Below are 21,739 nucleotides of genomic sequence, written 5' to 3' on the forward strand. Positions count from 1 at the left end.
GTCGATTTTTAGTTTGAATACACGCGTTTATGTTACGTTATTAATATCGTTAATTGCACAGGTCTCGGTCGTGCGTTATCATTTTGTAAGATGCACCTTCATTTGTGATTAATAACTGTTCAATAATTCATTCAACAGTATAGTACTAGATTGCTCGATAAATTTCATCGAACGACGAAACTTATTGAACAATTTAGTAAATTAATTGTGTGTGTTACTTACGTAAAAATCTTTCAAAGACCACGATGGAAACTTCGAGAAAATTATAGTTTACCGTACAATAATTTGGTCTGGTTGGTCAAAAACGAGGTATTTCTAAGTGAAAGTAAACGAAGTAAACGAGAAAATGAACAATGAGTATAATACAGAAAGAAGTAAGTGTACGATCAGTGCAATGCAATGAAGTTCAGCGAGAATGTTCGCTGTTATTGAGGGTAAGCCCGATAATTGGTACCGAACACGTGGGAATTGAAAATAAATAAAAAATTCAATGCATAGATTTATTCCGTCTTAACACAAGGGGTATACTGGGGTTTGATTAATCGGGTGCAAAGTTAAACGAGCGTTCGTATTGGAAAGCAAGGAACGGACAACGGAGTTTTTTCATCGTAAAATTGATACATCCACGCTGAGTAGCGATAGTCGCGAAAACACTGCACCGTAGAGACGGCTGTTGTTATCAGGAGACTTGTCACTCGTCGTGGTTTCTGTTGTTCGCGGGAAAACAGAGAACAGTGGTTAACGTTTTCTTACGCGGAACCACGACTTCTTGTATTGTATATTATTCGCGCGGAATTCCCGATCGCTGTCGTCGAAAATTGGAAATAAATTTTCCAATCTTTCAAACAGGTTCGAAGCTATTCGTCGAATTTTTCTGTGCTCGAGTATTTGAAATATTCAGCCAGTACAATTCGAATATTATACCCATGGTCCGAGTATATAAATATTCGTGGTATTCGAGTGACGTAGAGTCGAGTATACCCACCCCTGGTACGAGTATACGAATACTTTTTAATTTGTGTAATAATATTCAGATATTCGTGGAATAATATTCGTATACTCAAATATTTGAAGTTTATTCACAGTGTTCGGATAATTTTAAGATACTCGAATATTGAATTATTCTTAGGTGAAAATTCCCCTTTTTGGAACATGTAAAATAAATTGCAGAAGTTGGAATACCTCCAAGTAACTTTACAAGAACATTCTTCTTAATAAATATTCTAATGGTAAATTATTTCAATAATCCCAGGCATGGTTAAAGCTTCCCTTTTTTACAACCTACAAAGTTAATTACAGACATTGAAATACCTCCAAAGTAACTTTGCAAGAGAACGTGACGATTATAAAATTGATCTTTCTTCTCACTAAACATTCGAATAGTAAATTATTTCAATAATCCCAGACACGATTAAAGCTTCCCTCTTTTACAACATACGAAATTAATTACATACGTTGAAATACCTCCCAAGTAACTTTGCAAACTTGCGTCATTTTCAAAACGATGACTAACTGGATGGTAAAATTAATTTTTCCTTTCGCTGAATAGGCAGATGTCTTAGGTTCGAGCAGTACATCGAGATCGTTTGCGGGCTGGTACGTTCACGAACGGGTTGGAAAAAAAATGTTGCTCGAACGGCGGCAATGGTACGGTCGTGTAACGCTTAGGGGCCGCAGAAAATAAATTGAATCGCTTGCCAGCTTTAAAAGATAGTAAATTGTTTCATCCGGTTCAATTGACACCCCCGATGTACCTAGCCTGTCGCGAATGAATCGCCGAATAATCGTGGCGAGTCGCAGGTTTTTGATATCGTTTCGGATAACGCAGTCGTTGGCACCGTTTGCACCTGTACGTTACGCGTTTCCGGTACACAGGTGCGCGTCCGGTTTTTTTAATGGAAACGAAAGTAAACTGTACGAACGTAAACGCCTAGAGAGGGAGCGGAACGCGAGGAGCCGACTAGTTCGAGGGTCGCGAACAATTCGGTCGCCGATAACTAGGGTGTGAAACCACGTACACCTGCATGGGAATTTCGGGTGCCTGTTACTTCCTATGCATAGTTAATACCACCGATCATGTTTATTCAAGAACTCCGTGTCACCTGTCCCGTTGTGAATTTATACGAACGTGCCGCGATCGTTGAGAATAATATTTCGCGCGTTTCGTTGCGAATAATTGTCTCCGTTGAACGCTCGACGAAATTCTAATTTAGAAAAATAAAATCACGGTTAAAGGATAAATTTGTTTAGTTATACTCGAGACACGTGACGCAAAAACTCTTCTCGAGGACGTTTAATACGAAACTGATGGCCTTACGGCCGTTAATGACGACAAGCAGAAACCAATAACGAAGATTTATTATTAAGGCTTCGGATTAACCTATTTCTCAAATTTGTTCATCTGTCGTTAGACTCCTTGAAATTTGCTCGTAGGTTTATATTGATCTCCATGAAGGTTGTAAATTGTACTGTTGTACTTTCGATAAAAGCGATCAATTACGCGCGTAGAGTGATTCATTACCTACAAAGTGATTATTGAATGCGCGCGGCGGTTTCTCGGTAACGAGGTAAAAATAATTATAATTTAATTTACTGTTAACAAAAGTGATCAATTACGCGCACAGAGTGATTCATTGGTTACAAAACGATATGTAATAGATGCTGTCATTTCTCAACAACGAGGTAAAAATAATTAAGAAACAATAACGATATCGCGACTGTCTGAGAGACGACAGTTGATGAATGGATCTAACACTTATGACTGTCCCTCGAATGGCCGTCATGCGAATGTGAGAATACGTGTATCGACCAATACGAGAATTGTAACCGATCTAGCCATTTTTTAACGAAACACTGAATGCACAATTATTCGTTGCAAAATCTATTTAAACGCGTTGGAAGGAAGAGTTAGGTATTTTTTTTTTTTATTGTCAACCTAGATTGTTTACCCCTAACTTCGAGCACGCTGACCTCGTTAGGAAAACATCTGGAGAAAACTTGTAGCAACCTTCTTCCGGTCTAATACGCGTAGAATCGCTGTTTATTTTCGACGAAGGAGCTGTAGCCATGGAACTGATTAGAAATGTCATTCAAGATACATGTTATATAATATTTATTACCATTGCGCGTCTCGAAGGTCTTTGTTAATACAATTTCTCCCTCGAAATGCTGTGTCACAGTTCTTGAACTCAGTTGGTAAAGTACATCGCTATTTGTAAGCAGCATTTGTAGGGATTTAAATACCTAGGCTTACAAAGGATAATCCAGCAATACCGATAATGTGCGTTGAATTTGTTTCAGAATCGAACGGACGACTCGAGCTCGGAGGTGGGATGCGGCGTGAGATGCAAAATCGATCAGGTGAGATATCAATCTGTACCAGATGTGGATCTCTGAATGTTTATTATATATCTATCGGATGCACGCGGAAGATTCGATGCATATGTAAATTTCTTTTCGAAGAAAAAGGGGCACAACGATTTATTTCGAAAGTTTCTCGACGATTCGTGGAGTTCGGGGATAATTCTCTTGTCGAGTTGCAACGCGAATTTAAAGCGACTTCGTTGGGAAACATCGTCGAACGTTTACCAACGAATCGACTTGTAGATGAATCGACTCGATCTTGGGTCGAGAATAATTCTATCGCTGGGTTTGCAACGCGAATTTAAAGCGAGTTCTTCGAGAAACATCGAATGTTTACCAAAGAATTGATTTGTAGAATTCGATGGCTCAGAATTTTCGTGGTTACAGTATCCTTTTTTATAGATATTAGATTTATAGATATTACGGTAACGACCTTGTTTTCCTCTTATGTATTATTTTTTAAGATCCTCATACAGCTTGTAATTATTCCTAGTGTGATTTCTCCAATTACGTACGAAGTGCACGTCCATTGAAAAAAAGAAACAATATCCCCTGCACTTAGATGCGCGCACCGAAGGTATTAAAGGAATCTCATTCGAGTAGTAACATTTTCATTACATTATCAACCTTGTTTTTCTTTCACGTATTATTCTTCAAGGTTTTCACACTGCTAATAATTGTCCCTAGTGTGATTTTTTCAACCACAAAGTGCACGTCCATTGAAAAAAAGAAATAATGTCCGCTGCATCTAGATGCATCTAGATGCATCTGGACAGTAACATTTCTATTAGACTATCAACTCTGTTTTTCTTTCATGTATTATTCTTCACACTGCTAATAATTGTCCCCAGTGTGATTTTTCTAAGCACGTACGAAGTGCACGTCTATTGAAAAAAAGAAACAATATCCCCTGCACTTAGATGCGCGCACCGAAGGTATTAAAGGAATCTCATTCGAGTAGTAACATTTTCATTACATTATCAACCTTGTTTTTCTTTCACGTATTATTCTTCAAGGTTTTCACACTGCTAATAATTGTCCCTAGTGTGATTTTTCCAACCACAAAGTGCACGTCCATTGAAAAAAAGAAATAATGTCCGCTGCATCTAGATGCATCTAGATGCATCCGGACAGTAACATTTCCATTAGATTATCAACTCTGTTTTTCTTTCACGTATTATTCTTCAAGGTCCTCGAACAGCTAATAATTGTCCCCAGTGTGATTTTTCCAACCACGTACAAAGTGCACGTCCATTAAAAAAAAGAAATAATACCCGCTGCATCTAGATGCATCTGGACAGTAACATTTCCATTAGAAAATCAACTCTGTTCTTCTTTCACGTATTATTCTTCAAGGTCATCACACTGCTAATAATTGTCCCTAGTGTGATTTTTCCAACCACAAAGTGCACGTCCATTGTAAAAAAAGAAATAATGTCCCCTGCACCTAGATGCGAGCACCAAAGGTATTAAAGGAAGCTCATTCGAGTAGTAACATTTTCATTAGACTATCAACTCTGTTTTTCTTTCACGAATTATTCTTCAAGGTCCTCGCACAGCCAATAATTGTCCTCGGTGTGATTTTTCCAACCACAAAGTGCACGTCCATTGTAAAAAAAAGAAATAATGTCCGCTGCAACTAAATACGGGCATTGAAGGGGTTAAATGGAGAGCCTCGTCCGGATACGTCCGTGGAACGTTTATCAACGAATCGACTTGCAGAGCCCGATGGCTCAGGACGAGGATAATTCTCTCGGTGCGGTTGCAACGCGAATTTAAAGCAAGTTCGTCGGGGAGCATCGTCGATCGTTTATTAACGTACGCGAACGTCGGAGACGAAAATAAAGGGATGCCGGTCCCCTGGCACAATGAAAGTACTTCCGCTGGTGAGCCCCGGGGGCCCTGTTCACTGGGCTCCGCCGGTGGAGAGACGGTAAACGGGCAAATAAAAACAAAGTCAGGTCCAACGTTTCTCCCTTTCTCTCTCTCTCTCACTCTCTCCACGTCGAAGCGCACGTAGGTACCCAATGAATGGATGAACGTGTATACGTATTACGCGTACGAATGAAAGAATGGCCGGGCTCGTACGGCTTCGTGACTTTAAATTGGATCGCGTACAAGTGCGGCCTATGGCGGATGTCGCCAAATTGCCGTGCGACTCCGGATTCGCTCTCTCCGTTTGCGCGTCTCTTTCCGCTACTCTGGCCCTCTTTGTTCCCTACGCCCTGTTTCGGAAGTCCGGACGAAAAAACCGGGAAATCGTGATCGCGGACCGTCGCCATTTTCCCGACGATCCGCAACACACGCATCGGTGTTACCTCGAACGAACGTGAAATCATTGCTTCCGTATCCACGGGATCCTTGTTCGATTACTCTCCAACGATTTTACCTTGTCTTTATCCTCGACTATTCGTTCATGGGACGTTAGATCGATGAATATACATCTGTATGTACTGGTGGCGACCGAGAAGGTTGCAACTGGGGTGTCATTGGGTGTTTTTTAGGCAAACTGAAAATTATTGTTGGATGGTTCACTTTATTCTTCTTCTTTCACTAAATTATCGCTCGATGAACGTTTGTATGTACTGGTGGCAACCGAGAAGATTGTCACTGGGGTGCCATTGAGTCTTTTTTAGGCAAACTGAAAATTATTGTTGGATGGTTCATTTGTGTTTCTTCTTCCACAAAATTATCGCTCGATGAACAGTTGTATGTACTGGTGGCGACCGAGAAGATTGCCACTGGGGTGTCATTGAGTCTTTTTCAGGCAAACTGAAAATTATTGTTGAATGGTTCACTTTGTCCTTCTTCTTCCACGAAATTATCGCTCGATGAACACTCACTCGTATGTACCGTCAGTGATTGAGAAGATTGCCGTTTATCGAGTCTTTCTGTAACAGAAAATCACCAGCTTTGGAGTATTTCTTCTTTGGACAGGTGACTCGGTTAGTGGAACATCTGACGATTTTCTGCTCTTTTTCTGATAGAAAGAATTAGTGGATAAAATCGAGCATCTTCGAAATTAATTATTCATCGAAATTTTATGTTGTATTTGCAATGTTAAGACAACCTTTTGCCTAGCGATTGATCGTAGTAGTTACTCCATGGTCGTTTGTTTGGCTCTCGAGAATCGTGATGCGTTTTGAGCAGTGCGAAGTGAAAGCAAGCGATAATGGTAAAAGTAATTATCATCTATCTGTACATAGTAAGATCTGTAAACATTGTTCTTAATATATTCGCGCGTAGGTGACGCCGATGGCTGTTTGTCAGCTACGAGTTAACTGGTACTTGACAATCAATGTGTTAAATTAGAAAATAAAAGAGAAAATATATAATGGGTCACGGTTCAGTTTACAAATGTCGTTGTACTCGATATATGAGCACGGAGATCATGTTGTCGCGGAGTTGAAAAAATGGGTAAAACTCGGGTAGAATTTTCAAGGACGACTCCGATTAAGAACACTGTAGCGATAATAATCACCGAAGAACAATCAGTTTATTAATGACATCGCAGATCTTTCTGCTTTGGAACACGAGAGAATAGATATTCTATTATAAAACTAGAAAAATGTGTAAAACTAGAATTCTCAAGTACGTTCCAATTTCTGAAAGATTGTCAGTTTATCACATTTCCAGTAATGAATTCTTATCTCTGATCTAGAAGAAATAAGTATTCACGTGTCTCAACTAAGAAGAATAAATATTTCTATCTTCGAACCAGGAAAAATAGCTCTCTCTGAACTAAGAACAATAGTTATACCGTCTCGAAACTAAAAAGGGGCGGATAAAGTTCGATTAGAATTTTCAAAGATGTCCCAAATTCTGAACACGGTAACATCAATGATCCCTAAGAAGTAGTAAGAAATAGTCTACCAAGTTTCCTCCAACTGTACACAGATCGTGCTACCCTGGTACTCACAAGAAATGGTATTGGGTTGTTCGAGAAGTCATTTCGTTTTTTCTTTGGTGAAAATGAAACACGATATTTTCAGAGTGTATACACATTTTATTAAATTATATATTCTCCATTTTGGAAAACGAAATGACTTTCCGAGCAACCTAATATAATATCAAAAGAATAGAAAGAACGAGTAAAGCTGGACAATGATTCTCCACGATGTCCCAAACTCTGAACACTGTAACCGCAATGTGCCAGCTACTCCTCGGAACGATCGGACGTTCCACCCGTGTCGGGAGACAAATTGATCGGACCTTGCAAGGATCGTAACGACGTTCAACGAACGATCGTTGGAATGTTTGAACGGGTGTGAACGGAAGAGATCTTTTCGGAAAGAGTGGTAGGAGAGAGTGCAGTCGAAGCGGAGAAAGGACCCCCACCGTGGCCGGAAGGATATCCAGCAACGCGTGTCTCCAGTGTAGGAAGCGAGTCTCGGGCAATTAGTGCGACGAAAATGACAAAAGGTTCTCCCGATACACTTAATTGCCGAGCGTCGACGAAAAAAGAAAGGAATGCGAGCCACCGGGCGTTCACGTGGCCACGGATAATCGTTTCTGCATTCGCGATTCGGCCGTTGGGCGTTTTACACGGTTCCGTGACACGAGGTTGTTGCGTGCTGGTTGAAAAGCCTCGAATACCACGGCTCGGTGCGTGAATTGCGCTTAAAACGATTTCCTCCCTCGCCTCGTTTCACGGTTCGTACGTTCCAGTAACGCGCGCGAGTAACGGTTAGCCGACGAGCGGCACAATTTAAGAGGAAGATGCTCTACTTTTTGCTAAACGCAACCCTAATTGCCTTCCTCTGTGAATTTAACGGTTTCGCCGGGGGTTTGTTGTTTAACTCGAGCTGGACTGTGCAACTCGCGCTTGAAACCACGCGGAGGATAATGTTAACAGAGGCTCGATGAACACTGTTGATACATTAGGAATGAATAGTTTTCAATCGAGTACAATATACAAAGTTAAATATCGAAATTGATGGAATGTATGGGATAATTTATAATTAAAGATGTTTATAATTAAATGTAATCATAATTGTTGTCGAATTCTAACTAGGAACACTGTTGATACATTATGAATGAATAGTTTTCGATCGAGTACAATATCCAAAGTTAAATATTGAAATTGATTCAAATAAATGGAATAATTTATAATTAAAGAATTTTTTTCCTGAAGATAGAGAAAGCTCTACCTTTTGCTAAAAGCAATTATAATTGTTGTCGAATTCTAACTGGACTGTATAACTAGTACACTGTTAATACATTGTGAATGAATAGTTTTCAATCGAGTACAATATCCAAAGTTAAATATCGAAATTGATGGAATGTGTAAGATAATTTATAATTGAAGAATTTTTTCCCCTGAAGGTAGGGAAAGTTCTACTTTTTGCTAAATACAATCATAATTTTTGTCGAATTCTAACTAGAAACACTGTTGATACATTATGAATGAATAGTTTTGAATCGAGTACAATATCCAAAGTTAAATATTGAAATTGATTCAAATAAATGGGATAATTTATAATTAAAGAATTTTTTTCCTGAAGGTAGAGAAAGTTCTACTTTTTGCTAAATGCAACCATAATTGTTGTTCAATTCTAACTGGACTACATAATCATTACTCGATCGATTTCCATTATTAATACGCCACGAGTGAATAGTTTTCAATCGAATACGATATCTGGGGTAAAATATTGAAATTTATGCAACGAGTGGCATCATTTTAGCGGAGTTCTACTTTTTGCTAAATGCAATCCTAACGGTCGTTGAATTCTAACTGGACTATATGATTAGCACTTTAAACGACACGGTGGAAAATGCTAACACAGCTATGGCTCGATTTACACTGTTAATACATTATTAGTGAACAGTTTTCACTTGACTACACCATCCGAGACAAAATATTGAAATTTATGCAACGAGTGGCACAATTTAAGAGGAAGATGCTCCACTTTTTGCTAAACGTAACCCTAATTGCCTTCCTCTGTGAATTCAACGGTATTGCTGGGAGTTTATTGTTCAATTCTAGCTGGACTGTACGACTTGTATTTAAAACAATGCAAAAGAAAATATTAATACAGTGACGTTAACGACTTGCACTGTTGGTCTTCGAATGCATATAATTGCAGAACTGCAACGCGACATCGAGTGCTGGTATTTCTCATCTACATATATTTGTCAATTTCCATTTATCAGTCAATGTTCATTCATTAGAACGAGTTATAATTTCGTCCATGACAACTTAACAAATGATTTTGTCGATTTTATTCGCAACTTTTGAAAAAAAAAAAGAAACTACGCGTGTAAAGGTTAACGTATCGCGAAAACGACGCCACGAGCGAACAGTTATTAATCGAATATAATATCCAAGCTAAAATATTGAAATTTATGCGGCGAGCCTTCTTCACTGGATAAGTGTCCGCGTGGGTTGCTCTTCGTTCGATAAATTAAACGAGAGATAGAAAAGTAGCACCTTCCTCGTTGTCGCAAGATTGGAAAGAATATTTTTTTTTACCAAATTTTCATCTAATACTACTTCATCATTTTTATTGTCAACGTAGCTACAAAACGGAGTAATATATTTCGAGATAAACGAGCGTTCGTCGAATACTCTAAAATAACACAATAATATAAAAAGAAAATTATTTTCCTGGAAAATATTCGAGCAACGCTAACTTCCTACGAAAATACCTATCCAAGACGTATAAATAGTTCTATAATGTGTGTTCGTTTAATAGCGATTTAAACAATGAGTAACACAGATTACAAAGTTAATCGTTAATTACAAAGTCGTTTGTAATCTTAAGCACCTCTCTCCGGAAACATCTCGTTAATTCGAAAGCGTGTTTTCAACAATTGCTATAAAATATTGCGATAAATTTACGAGAAATTACACTCGTAATCGCTCTCGTGACCGACGAAAATTTCAGAAGACATCTCCAGTCTCGAATAACTATTAAAACTACCACTAACAATTACAAATGGATACGTAACGCGAATTGTCCGAAACATAAAAGAAATTCGCATACCCGACGATAAAACACAACGAGAACGGGTAACATTGTAATATTCGTGTCACGAAACGCGATAAAAATCCATCGTCGTTTATAATTACGCGGGTAACGCGTGTCTAGAAATCGACACGTCGAAAATATTACAAATTACACGTTACTTGGTATACAAGTGTATATTAATTTTTTACCACAGCAGCTACGTCTGGGTACACGTTCGTTGGAAACGAACGGTTCAGCTTTGATGCTCCTTCCGGTAATTTCACGGCTCGATAGCGGCGTACCGATATCCGTGGAATTTCCTTTGTACGAAATATTACGTGTCCAGGTTGAAATCGGCCGGACACGATAACACACGGCGAGGTTCTTCCAAAGTGCAATTAGCCACTCTGGACAGGAATGCGGGGACGAAACGTGAAAATGTTAAGTGCGCGAGAAAATAATGGTACTTGGGTAGGGGAAAACTCGTATCCTTTGGACGAGCACGGAGCAATGTTTGTAAAGTGGCGGACCACCGACCGCGAAGATATCCGTGACAAATGTTGCTACTTGACATTGGCTACCGGAACCTACGAGGGTAGCCTCGTGGCGAACGAAACGTTCGAGACCACCCCGTGTACGCTTGTTTACCGATAAACGGGCAGAATTTATGATTCGTTCCTCCCGAATGCGGATAATTAACGAACCTTCTACGTCTGAGCATCATCGTTGTCGTTGTTGTTTCGAGACGTCGTGTGGACGAGGTTTTCGGAGCGTGGCGACTGCAATCAGTGAACGGGGTTAAAACGAAACGAGGAGAGAACGGATAGATCCTCATCCGTGGTAGAATGAAGATCTACGATCTACGGGGAGCCGAGTAGAGCGAGGGCCTGGCTGGGGCGTAATGTGTGTTGAAGGTTTTAATGAGGAAGTGAGAAATTAGCGGGCGCAGCGTCGAGCCGCTCCGCGTCGGCCATTTTCCAGCGTCTGATAGTTTTGTCAACCCCTATTACGAAGCCTCGATCGTTGAAAAAAAAAAGAAATAATAATAAAGGAAGAAAACCATGTTCAACGAACTACGACGAATTCGAGGAATTATCGCGACGAAACCGTGGAACGGTTCGAAATCGAACGAAGCGTCAACGATGACGTTTCGCGTTTACTAATTGAAAAGGAGGATTCAGCCACGATACGGGCGAACGAGTGAAAATCGTCGCGTCGTAGAAATAATTAATTGAGACGTTAAAAATAATCTACGACGCGGTCGTTAGGGAGGCTGTTTCAACCGTGTCGGCGTGCTTGATAAATAGTGTTCGTTCGACGCTTCTCTCGCGCGCGTTAAATTCCTTTTCGTTTTCTTTTTCATTTTTCTTTCCAACGGCTCGATAAGACGCTCGGTGGGGAACGAGCGTGCATCGTATTTTTAACACGTTCAAACAATGTGCGCTCGATCTTGGCGCGAACGCACGCGAATATAGTAAGTATCGTTCCGCGTTCGATAGGTCGTTCCGTTGTCTCGGTACTGCGCCGTAAACGTTAATAATTGTCGCGTACACGTTGCGTGTACATCGTGGCTTTGAAGTGCCGTCGTAAAACCGTAGTGCCACCAAATGTTTATTAATAACGTTTATCTAGCGTCGGAGGTCCCTTTCCTTCCAAGACTTTTCAAACGAGCTGACCTATGTGATACCCTCGAATACCACCGTACGCGTGTACGTACACTACGAGTGTTGTACAACCGCGCGAAACAAACGCAACTCACCAACGATCTTTTCCGCTATTTATCGTCGTTATTTCGCGTTTCGGGGCGCGTCGGGTCTCGTCGCGGTTCAATCGAGAAATCGTACCGATTGGACTCGATCGTTAAACTTTTTCGAATACGTCTTCTTCGATTCGCCCTCTAACGCGGAATTTTAATTCTTCGGGGACGAAACCTGGCGCAACGTACATCGAGATACGTCGCGAAGTTTTCCTGTACGTTCGTCCATCGATTTACGACGTCTCGACTCGTTTTAATAGCACCATTGTCGATCGGTGTCGTGAAAAGGATATATCGTAAAATTACTTTCGTATGAACGGTGCTTGTCGTTATTTGTATTTTTAGCGAGGTACGTTAGAGAAATATCAATTGGAAGTTTGGAACTCTGTTGACGTTGGTCAATTTGTACAATTTTGGGGAGATGAAAGGTACTGAGAGTTCATTTTTGGTTTAGTTAGAGGAAGAGAAATTTACAGAAGATCGAGACTGTATTGATGTAACGTGAATTTTTACTTAGACCTAACAATCTTTGAACACTTCCTAGATTCTAAATTTAAAACATGTTAAAATATTCTAAAATATCAAACTTTGTAGATTCTACGTTTAAAACATCTTAAAATAGTCTAAAATATCAAACTTTCCAGATTCTAAATTGAAAACATCTTAAAATATACTAAAATATCAAACTTTCTAGATTCTAAATTTAAAACATGTTAAAATATTCTAAAATATCAAATGTTCTAGATTCTAAATTTAAAATATTCTAAAATATCAAACTTTCCAAATTTTAAATTTAAAACATCTTAAAATATTCTAAAATATCAACCGTTCCAGAAATGGTGCAGATGTAGGAGACTTAATTTTACAAACGAAACACTTATTCATCTCTTTGAACATTTACGAGCGAACGAAAAGAGTATCGAAGCACCTTGTGTCTTTGCAAATTGCGAAATACAAATTAAATTCGAACGGTTGACGCAGGTGCGCGGATTAATCCCGCTTGAATCGAGTTTTCCGTGGCGTGCTTATTATTGTAAAATGGCGGGAGGAGTGTCGTTCGCGTGCGGCGCCTCTTGAATGTAACAGTGTCGATCAGCTCCGCAATTGATAAATGGCTCTCTCGTATCTCGAGATACGACGTTGAAATAGACTCGGCTACGCGCAGGATAATGCGTTAAGAATGCTCGGAACGATACCCTCCCAGTTATCGAATCGATTGAACCCCAATTACCGATCGTTTCGCGAGAAATTGGAACGAGACACGCGGCTGAAACGAAACACCGAGATGCTTGAAAACAAACGTAGGAAGGAGTTGCAGCTCAACGACGAACGAAACGTTCCAGCCGAGAACCATTACAAACTGGCTCTTCCTGAAGTCCTTGAGAGTCCGGTCGAGCATGCCAAATCACTTTTGTGTATTTACGTTTCGCGTTGCCAGCGAGCATGTTTTCCTTTCAAGATGCTCTCGAGCAACGACAAGACTATTACTGTACTCTCCGGTCCACGTTTCGTGGCTACCGGATTTCTTGTTTATCCAGAGACGATAGATGATCCCAGGACAAACCATCTCCATCAAAGATCACCAGAAGTCTCTCTGTACAGAGTGGTTTTTTAACCTTAATGACTTCTTCCGCTCGGTTCTATCCACGAGGTAATTGGGTAACAAATTTGTTGGATCTGTTATATTAGGTTGTTCGGAAAGTCGTTTTGTTTTTTTTTTGGTGAAAATGAAACATGATTTTTTTTAGAGTGTATTATCATTTTATTAAATTATATATTTTCCATTTTGGAAAACGAAATGGCTTTCCGAACGATTCAATAATAGCTTTCGTTGTAGAGAAAGAATGTATTGCTAGGAGACGATGGGTCGAAGAAGACCCAAGGAACGCAGTACGGTTGAAACAGCGCCATAAAATGTACAGTTATGTTCAATCGGAGAACATAATTGAACCGAGCGTTATGCAAACTCCTTACCGCGATGTAAGTTTCAACGCAAACGTAGTTTATTATACTCAAACGAGTATTCGCAACAGGTGTTCAATATGGTCTCCATTACCAAGCACACATGATCATGCGTCGCATCGACGATTGTTTTGCATGTTTTGGAATATTTTATATGTTTCTAATCGCGTGATCGTAATTCTTCAATGTTTTTCATCGGTCTGAAATGCTTTATCAATTGTAAACGATCCTACGAAACGAGAAAGTCGAGGAGATTTTATCGAGGTGATCGAGGCCACCATTTGCAATTGATCGCGTTTTATCTGGACATTTTTTATACGCTACAAAATGTACAGTGTGTTTCACGACCTCTGTTTTGTTGAATATTTCCATTATTTCAAACGATACGTGAAAACGTTGCACGTAAAAATTGTAAAGTTGAACAAAATACATCGTACGATAAGTAATAGTATTTTTACAAACGCAGGCGTAGATATTTAGAGGTTAAGTTTGTTTTTCGATATGAAACGATCAATTTTTCACACCCGATTTTCAGAGAATCATAAAACTTACTGTTATTAAGATATTTAACTTTGTTTATCCTTTTACTTATCCGCTGTTTGTTTACGTTCGAGATACCGAGCGTATCTTCTAACATGTTTCACAATAAAAGTAACGGGATAAACAAAGTCAAATATCTTAAAAACGGCAAGTTTCAGGACAATTGTACCTCAGCAATTTAAGACCATGGAAAATTAATCGTTTCGTTTAAAAGAATAAACTCGATCCCCAGATCTTCTTTGCACCTCCACCTGTAAAAAATCATTCTTACAATAATACGTGAAATAACATTTTCACGTATCGTACAAGATACACTCTATTCTCTTACTCAAACGTACAATCATATTCTAACCTACCATATCTCCAAGTTTGCAAATGCCTATTGGGTCTTCTCAGGTTCCAAGCTTAAAATCCTCTTCGTGTTTTAACGAAGCCATTAAGTTTGGAAAGTCGTTTGGTTTTGAAAATAAAACACAATTTCTTCAAAGTGTACAAACGTTTAATCAAATTATACATTCTCCATTTTGGAAAACGAAATGACTTTCCAAACCACCCAATAATTCAAAAATTCATCTTTCACGTGGCTCGTGTATCCGCGATTCGATTCCTCGACGAGTAGAATTGCTGGTGGACGGGTTAATAACCAAGTTAACGTAATAACGCAATTTTCGCGACGATAACATCGTTGATCTTACGGCTCCCATTTATCTACCGGGAAAAATGAGGCTGGAGCAAACGATATCGTCGGCGAAAGAAAAATTTCGCGAAACTGCGAACGATCGAGATTTATCAGAAACGAAAACACATCGTCCGATCGTGTTCTCCGACCGATCACGTTTCCTTCGTCCTCATCATCGACCAAGGCTTGTTGTCGCCGACAAATACCCACATCCTCTTGTGCAGAAAGTTAATGCGTTAAACTTCGGTTCGCAAATCCATGCTCGGCACGAACCGAGCGGCCGTCTTATGAACGTAGGCGTTACTTGAGGCACGTGCCGTATGTTCCTCGTCCATCTTTCCAATACAGTTTCGCCTTGCAGACGTTCCAGTTACTTGCCTCAATGCCAAAATAATGGCGGCGCGCGCCGTTTCGTATCGGCGCACGCCGTACACTGTGTGCTCCAATTGACGGAGATTTACTGGTCCGGAGCCAAGGTAGCCTTCGAACATCATTTCTCGAATACGAATGCACAATTTTATTCGATTGTCATCTCGATTTCCCAATAGATACCGATTCGATAGATTTTATTTTTAAAATTTCGACCCTTTGATAATCGTGATTTGTCGCGTGGAGCAGCTCGAAAGAAATATGGTCGACTGGTGAAACTTGGTGTTCGATCACTGAATTATTGATAAGAATGAGCGGATCATCGTGAGTGGAGTCAATCTAAAATGAGAAAAAAGTTTGAAAAATATTCGTTGATGTCTCTATCGTCGAGCATTCCTTTTTATTTTCACTTCTAGAGTTTTTCGCGTCGAATCAACGTTGAACATCGAACGTTTACGAATGTCTATGTTTCTAGCAGTTAATGATCGTATTTTGAATAGTTTTTTTTTGTAAATTAAAGGATTTGTAGACTCAATGACAGTGATATTCACGCAGAGTCTAGAGCTTATTTTTTGAGTTGAAATTATTTAATCGTCAGAAGCAACAGGTGAAATTATTCTCCGGATAAGAAATAAATACTAATGTATAAGTTACTCGTCGAACAATGATATTCCACTTTAGTTTTTCCCGAATAAAATTCTGCTTGTTTCTGATAATTATATACCTTTCTCGTCAATATTTCTCGAGCTGCTCCACGTGATCATAGCATCCATAAAAATTAAATTTTGTTACAAAATTGAATCGTACTTTAAGATAGTAGATAAATTAGTATTTGATAGAATTGAGACTGGTATTTGAAAGAAATGATCAAACCTCTTCTACTTTTCAATCTCTCGTTTCTTCGTTTTTGCATCCTTTTAGGATCTAATAGATCGAAATTACGATAAAACTTCAGGAGAAACTGAAATTATGATAAAATTTGGGGAGAAACTGAAATTATGATAAAACTTGGGGAGAAACTAAGGATCACAGGACAGAGTATAACGGACGAATAACGAGCGGAAAAATGATAATGTCTTTGATCTTAAATGGGTTGCTACACTTTACATAACCAGACGTACTTCCGGCGCAACATTGTGTAACGCAGTCTCGCAGCGTAATTTTCTATCTGTTTCAGTGCACAAAAGGCTGCGGAGCGTGGCAACGAGCCCTCGACACAAGTTGCCAAGCTGTCTGCGTAAGTACAGTTTACCAAGCTACTGTTATCCCTTGTATTAATGTTCGACGTATCGGGCGTTTCGTTCGCGATTCCACGTTGCGCGTAACTTAACATATGTTGTTTACAGAACGGGACGCAAGAACTACTCCCGCCCAAAGAATTGTACTGCGTTCTGGGCTGTCACGACGCGTTGAATCGTTACTTCCAACAGTTGAAAGGTAATCGGTACTTTTACTCGCGAACCTTCCAAATGCAGGGTATCCCGGGCTTTGAATGCGTACGATTGCGAAACTGCATACTGTTGCATTTCTACGATATATGTTTGTCAATTTTAATTATACATTAAAAAGAACTACGTATAATATTATAACGAGAAATGTAACTTTTTTTTTGCAACTTTCGAAGAAAAAAAAAGAGTAACTCTGTGACACAGGTTTCATTAAGAAATTTTGAGTAACATTTTTTTCTTATTTTTGCTTATGAATTAAAGCTTCGTAGTCATGAAAATCCCGGGACACCCTGTATATGTAGCGCATCTTTCTGTTAAAGATTGCAGAGAAAAATGTTGCATCGTTCGACAAGATTTATCATGTTGTGACTTTTATCAGGGATACAAAGTGCAATTGCACTTATTTGTAAATACAACAGAATCCCAGAATTCTTTCGCTGGTGCCATACCGAATAAAAATATAGGCTACTGTATCGAAAAAAGTAATACTTTGCACGATATTTCAAACGTGTACAAATTAATTAATAGTTATGCGATTACAAAAAAACCCGTATTTGTAACCCTTCAGGTTAACAGATATGAAGAAAAGTAATATATTACAGATGTTAGAAAGAAAGTAAAATATTAAAAAAAAAAAAAAGAATTTGCCCCGTATACATTTTCATACGGTATGACACAACTGCACTTTGCAGCTGCACTGCTCCCGAAATGAATCGCCCCACACGTGAAGCTCGTTACACGATGCAAAATTTTCTCCCACAATTTTGTTCCATCCTCAATAAGAACAGGTTTACCCAGTCTAACCCGGTTACAAGATACACCCTGTATTCACCGTATGGTACCCGTTAATTTCCCATCGAGACACCATTCGCCCCCGTTTCGTTCATCTTATCAGCACCCCGGTTAAAAGTTCGCGAACTCTTCTGGGAAATTGTCAAAGTTGGTGATCTTCAACGGTGTCTCCCGATAGTGATCGAAGTTGCTCGTGTCCTCCGGCGATTGGCAGGTGGGTATGAAGCTCGGCTGTACCTTCTGATGGTAGATCATGTTCCAGTCGGTGGTTTCGAACCATCGGTGTTCCTTGATGTCCATGGTGCCGTTCTTCAGGTTCCCGTAGCGTCTGGTCAAGTCCACCTGCAGTATGTTCTTCAGGATGTCCCTGAGCTCCTCGCCGAAATGATGAGCGAACTTGTATTTACCGACGATGATCTTCTCGTAAATCTTCATCGTGTCGCGCGAGTAGAACGGTGGATAACCGGCGTTCATCTCGTACACCAAGACACCAAAGCTCCACCAATCGACAGATCTACCGTACCCCTTGGAGAGGATCACCTCAGGCGCAAGATACTCCGGTGTACCGCAGAGTGTCCACGTTCTGCTGTTTATCATCTTGCAGAACCCGAAATCGGTCACTCGAATGTAACCGGTGTCCTGGATCAGTATGTTCTCCGGTTTGAGATCTCGGTAGACCAGGCTGCAATGGTGGAGATACTCCAAAGCGAGGACCACCTGGGCCGCGTAGAATCTTGCCAACGACTCGTCGAACCTACCCATTCGTCTCAAATGGGTGAACATCTCGCCACCGTTCACGAACGGGAGCACCATGTAGATGTAAGAGTTGTCCTTGAAGCAGAACTCCATGTAGACGAGGAACGGGAACTTCACGCACTGGAGTACACGTTTCTCGTTGTAGGTGTGGTCCACTTGTTTCTTCTTCACGATCTTCGCTTTATCCATGATCTTCATCGCGTAGTAGGCCGAGGTGGGTTTGTACTTGACGAGTAGCACGCGTCCGAAAGCGCCGGTACCGATCGTACGGAACAGTTCGAAATCCTCGAGAGTGACCGTGTCCGATTTCGGCAATTTCCATGTCTGAAGGAACTCGTCCTTCAGATTGTCCAGGATCTTTTGGTACTCTTTGAAGGCACTGTTTCGTTCCAGGTCCATCGCGGTGATCGATCGTTTACTCCTCGAATACGTGGAACATAGGATGCATCAAATCCATAGACACGAGTACGTTACGGTTCTTTGACAGTCGGTCAAAGGTTATGGAGGCGAATCGACGACGTTCTATTGTTCGTTTCGCGTCATTTTGCAAATTTAAAGACGCGAACGCGCCGATTCTTCTTCCACGTGGCGATATTGACACTTTGTGGAACCGCGCGAATCTTTGAAAGCACGTTTCCTCGACGCGATGGTCGTTGATCTTCGAGCGGAGAACAAAGGGTGTTTCGAACGCTCTGGATGAACGTACAAGTGTCGCACGTGTATTTTGGATATGACTCAAGGTGTAAAATAGTCCTCTATTCGTCAACCACGGTGCACCAAGGAACACTCTTCTGTTGATCTCCAACAGTACACCAAGTTAACTTGCTTTAGTAACCAAGAGTGCACTATGCAACACTCTTCTGATAATTCGCCAACAGTGCACCGAGTTAACTTTCTTTAGTAACATAGAGTGCACTATGTAACACTCTTCTATCAATCGCCAACAGTGCATCAAATTAACTCGATTTAGTAACCAGTACAAAGTTAACTTACTGCACTATTGGTGATTAAGAGTTGTTTTTCGATTAACAGTGCTCTAACTTAATTCGAGGACCTACACTTCCTTTAACACTCTAACGTTTCAAATGTAATCCTCCACAAGTGACACATTGTCAATTGTAGCCCGAAGCAAATGGCGAACACATTAACAAAACTAACATTCGATCGTTCTTTCTCAGAGTATATTCGTTCCAGTACCATTTTCTCGGTAAATAATTTTCCGCCAAGTTTGCACGTAGTTTTCTGAAAAATTTACTTCTTCGAGTTACGTCACTTTGAAACTATTATATTATTATGTACTGTTAGACAGTACGGTTGAACGAAACCGAGGACACAACGTTCTCGTTCGTTTCGCGTCATTTCCCCGATCTACGAGCGTAAACAAACTCGTAGCACGATTTCGTTACTTTGTGACACTAACGAAGCGCGATGCGTATTATCAGCGGAAATAGGTGATCCACCGGCACCTGCCTTGGTCGCTGATTCCCTGACAGCGACATCACTGCGACTCGAATGGAAAGGAATCGACATCGAAAGACGCGGCGGCGGGATTTCGTACCTGGTGCAATGGAGATACGAGGAACTGGCCGAAACGTGGCAGTATTGCAGAAATCAATCGTGGGGCGAGGACGATCAGATACTCGTGGAGAATTTGCAACCGTACACGAAATACAGAGTAAGTCCCACGGAGTCCTTCGTCCTTGTTTATGATTTCCATTCGCGTTCCGCCGTGTCCTAATTAAACGTCGCAGAGCGCGCAACACGAGCAATACGCGATACGACAATATCGTAATCTCGATCTAATTAGTAGATTGTAGATTATTAATTAGATAGTAGATTATTGATTAAATAGTAGATTATTCATTAGATAGTGGATTATTAATTAAATAGTAGATTATTCATTAGATAGTGGATTATTAATTAAATAGTAGATTATTCATTAAATAGTAGATTATTCATTAGATAGTGGATTATTAATTAAATAGTAGATTATTAATTAGATAGTAGATTATTAATTAGATGGTATCTAATTTTAATATTATAATTGGATAGTATCCAATTTCACGAATTTATCAATTTTTGTAACGCAAGACGTTCTTTCAAAAATATAGTATTTCACATCGTACTTGGTACATTGATAAAATAAATTTATTTTATAAATAAGTTTACGTATTTGTTCCACCGAACGTCCAATCTCTCTTTCGTGTATTTTTTAAATAATATTTCTATTTTACGTAACTATTTTTCCTGAGAAATAGAAGACTCTACTTTGACAAAGACATCTTGAGAATTGATCGTTAAATCGGTCGCGAATGGTACTCGACACTCGGACGTATACGAACACTGTTGACAACGATTTCGTCGTTGTGCGATATCTAATTAGGACGTGGCGTTACACCCCATCTGTAAATAGTAGATTTGTCACAGCTTTCAGGGACGAATCTAGGAGTCTGTGAAAAATGAAATTCAAGATCAGAGTGAATTTTACGGTAGATACGTTTAACTGACGCGCAGATCCGTTCGTGAAAGCTGCGACACAGAGTGTTTCCGATGTAAGTGGTCAAAGTGTAGGAACACTTGTTAAGATGAAAAAGAAACATACGAATTTCTGAAAATGCTTCTTTTCAGAGCTCTAGCCACTTCTTGTTTTAAGAACCAGTTTAGTAACATCGAATTCATAGTCACAAATATCTCTGTCAGTAGTAAACTATTGAGTCGATATTAAAAATAGAACTATTTGAACACTTAATAAATACTCGAGTATCGTGAACAATCTTTAATTATTCCAGTGTTTGAATAGTAACTGAATCTAAGATAGAGTGTACCAACGTCGAGTTTAAAGTTCTAGAGCTAGGACGATTTCAATACCTCTTACAAAACTATTCCAAAACTGTTTTTAATCGAAAAGCAAGGGTTCATAGGACCCATTTTCAATCTTACAATCCCTAGAACATCTCAAAGTACAAATTCTACACCATTCATCTTACGATCATGTTCTCGTTGGAAGAATAAAACTAATTTAACGCGTGAAATAATTTACATAGTGTATAAATGTTCATAGGACCCATTTTCAATCTTACAATCCCTAGAATATCTCAAAGTCTTAATTTTACACCATTCATCT

The 21,739-nt window shown here is 39.7% G+C and overlaps 3 protein-coding genes across 5 annotated transcripts in view; 2 read left to right on the forward strand and 1 right to left on the reverse strand.

Annotated features, from left to right (window-relative positions):
* Sev (receptor protein-tyrosine kinase sevenless) overlaps positions 1-21,739 on the forward strand; it is a 51,519-nt gene that overhangs the window by 12,812 nt on the left and 16,968 nt on the right. For all 3 annotated transcript variants that reach the window (XM_076322391.1, XM_076322392.1, XM_076322393.1), the window contains exons 2-5: positions 3,301-3,360; positions 16,797-16,856; positions 16,966-17,056; positions 20,058-20,290. In XM_076322391.1, the coding sequence (XP_076178506.1) occupies positions 3,301-3,360; positions 16,797-16,856; positions 16,966-17,056; positions 20,058-20,290 (444 nt within the window). The remainder of the gene's footprint in view (positions 1-3,300; positions 3,361-16,796; positions 16,857-16,965; positions 17,057-20,057; positions 20,291-21,739) is intronic.
* LOC143152371 (uncharacterized) lies at positions 17,088-18,252 on the forward strand. The gene is made up of 2 exons (XM_076322405.1): positions 17,088-18,073; positions 18,175-18,252. The coding sequence occupies exon 1, from the start codon at positions 17,339-17,341 to the stop codon at positions 17,657-17,659; it is 321 nt and encodes a 106-aa protein (XP_076178520.1). The 5' UTR covers positions 17,088-17,338; the 3' UTR covers positions 17,660-18,073; positions 18,175-18,252.
* On the reverse strand, positions 17,971-19,974 carry LOC143152304 (cAMP-dependent protein kinase catalytic subunit). The gene is made up of 5 exons (XM_076322273.1): positions 19,915-19,974; positions 19,694-19,857; positions 19,609-19,612; positions 19,101-19,414; positions 17,971-19,036 (listed from the first exon to the last, which is right to left on the reverse strand). Exons 1-5 carry the CDS (start codon positions 19,972-19,974, stop codon positions 17,971-17,973), a joined length of 1,608 nt encoding a protein of 535 aa, XP_076178388.1.

The sequence above is a fragment of the Ptiloglossa arizonensis genome, chromosome 10, assembly GCF_051014685.1.
Source record: "Ptiloglossa arizonensis isolate GNS036 chromosome 10, iyPtiAriz1_principal, whole genome shotgun sequence".
Lineage (NCBI taxonomy): Eukaryota > Metazoa > Arthropoda > Insecta > Hymenoptera > Colletidae > Ptiloglossa > Ptiloglossa arizonensis.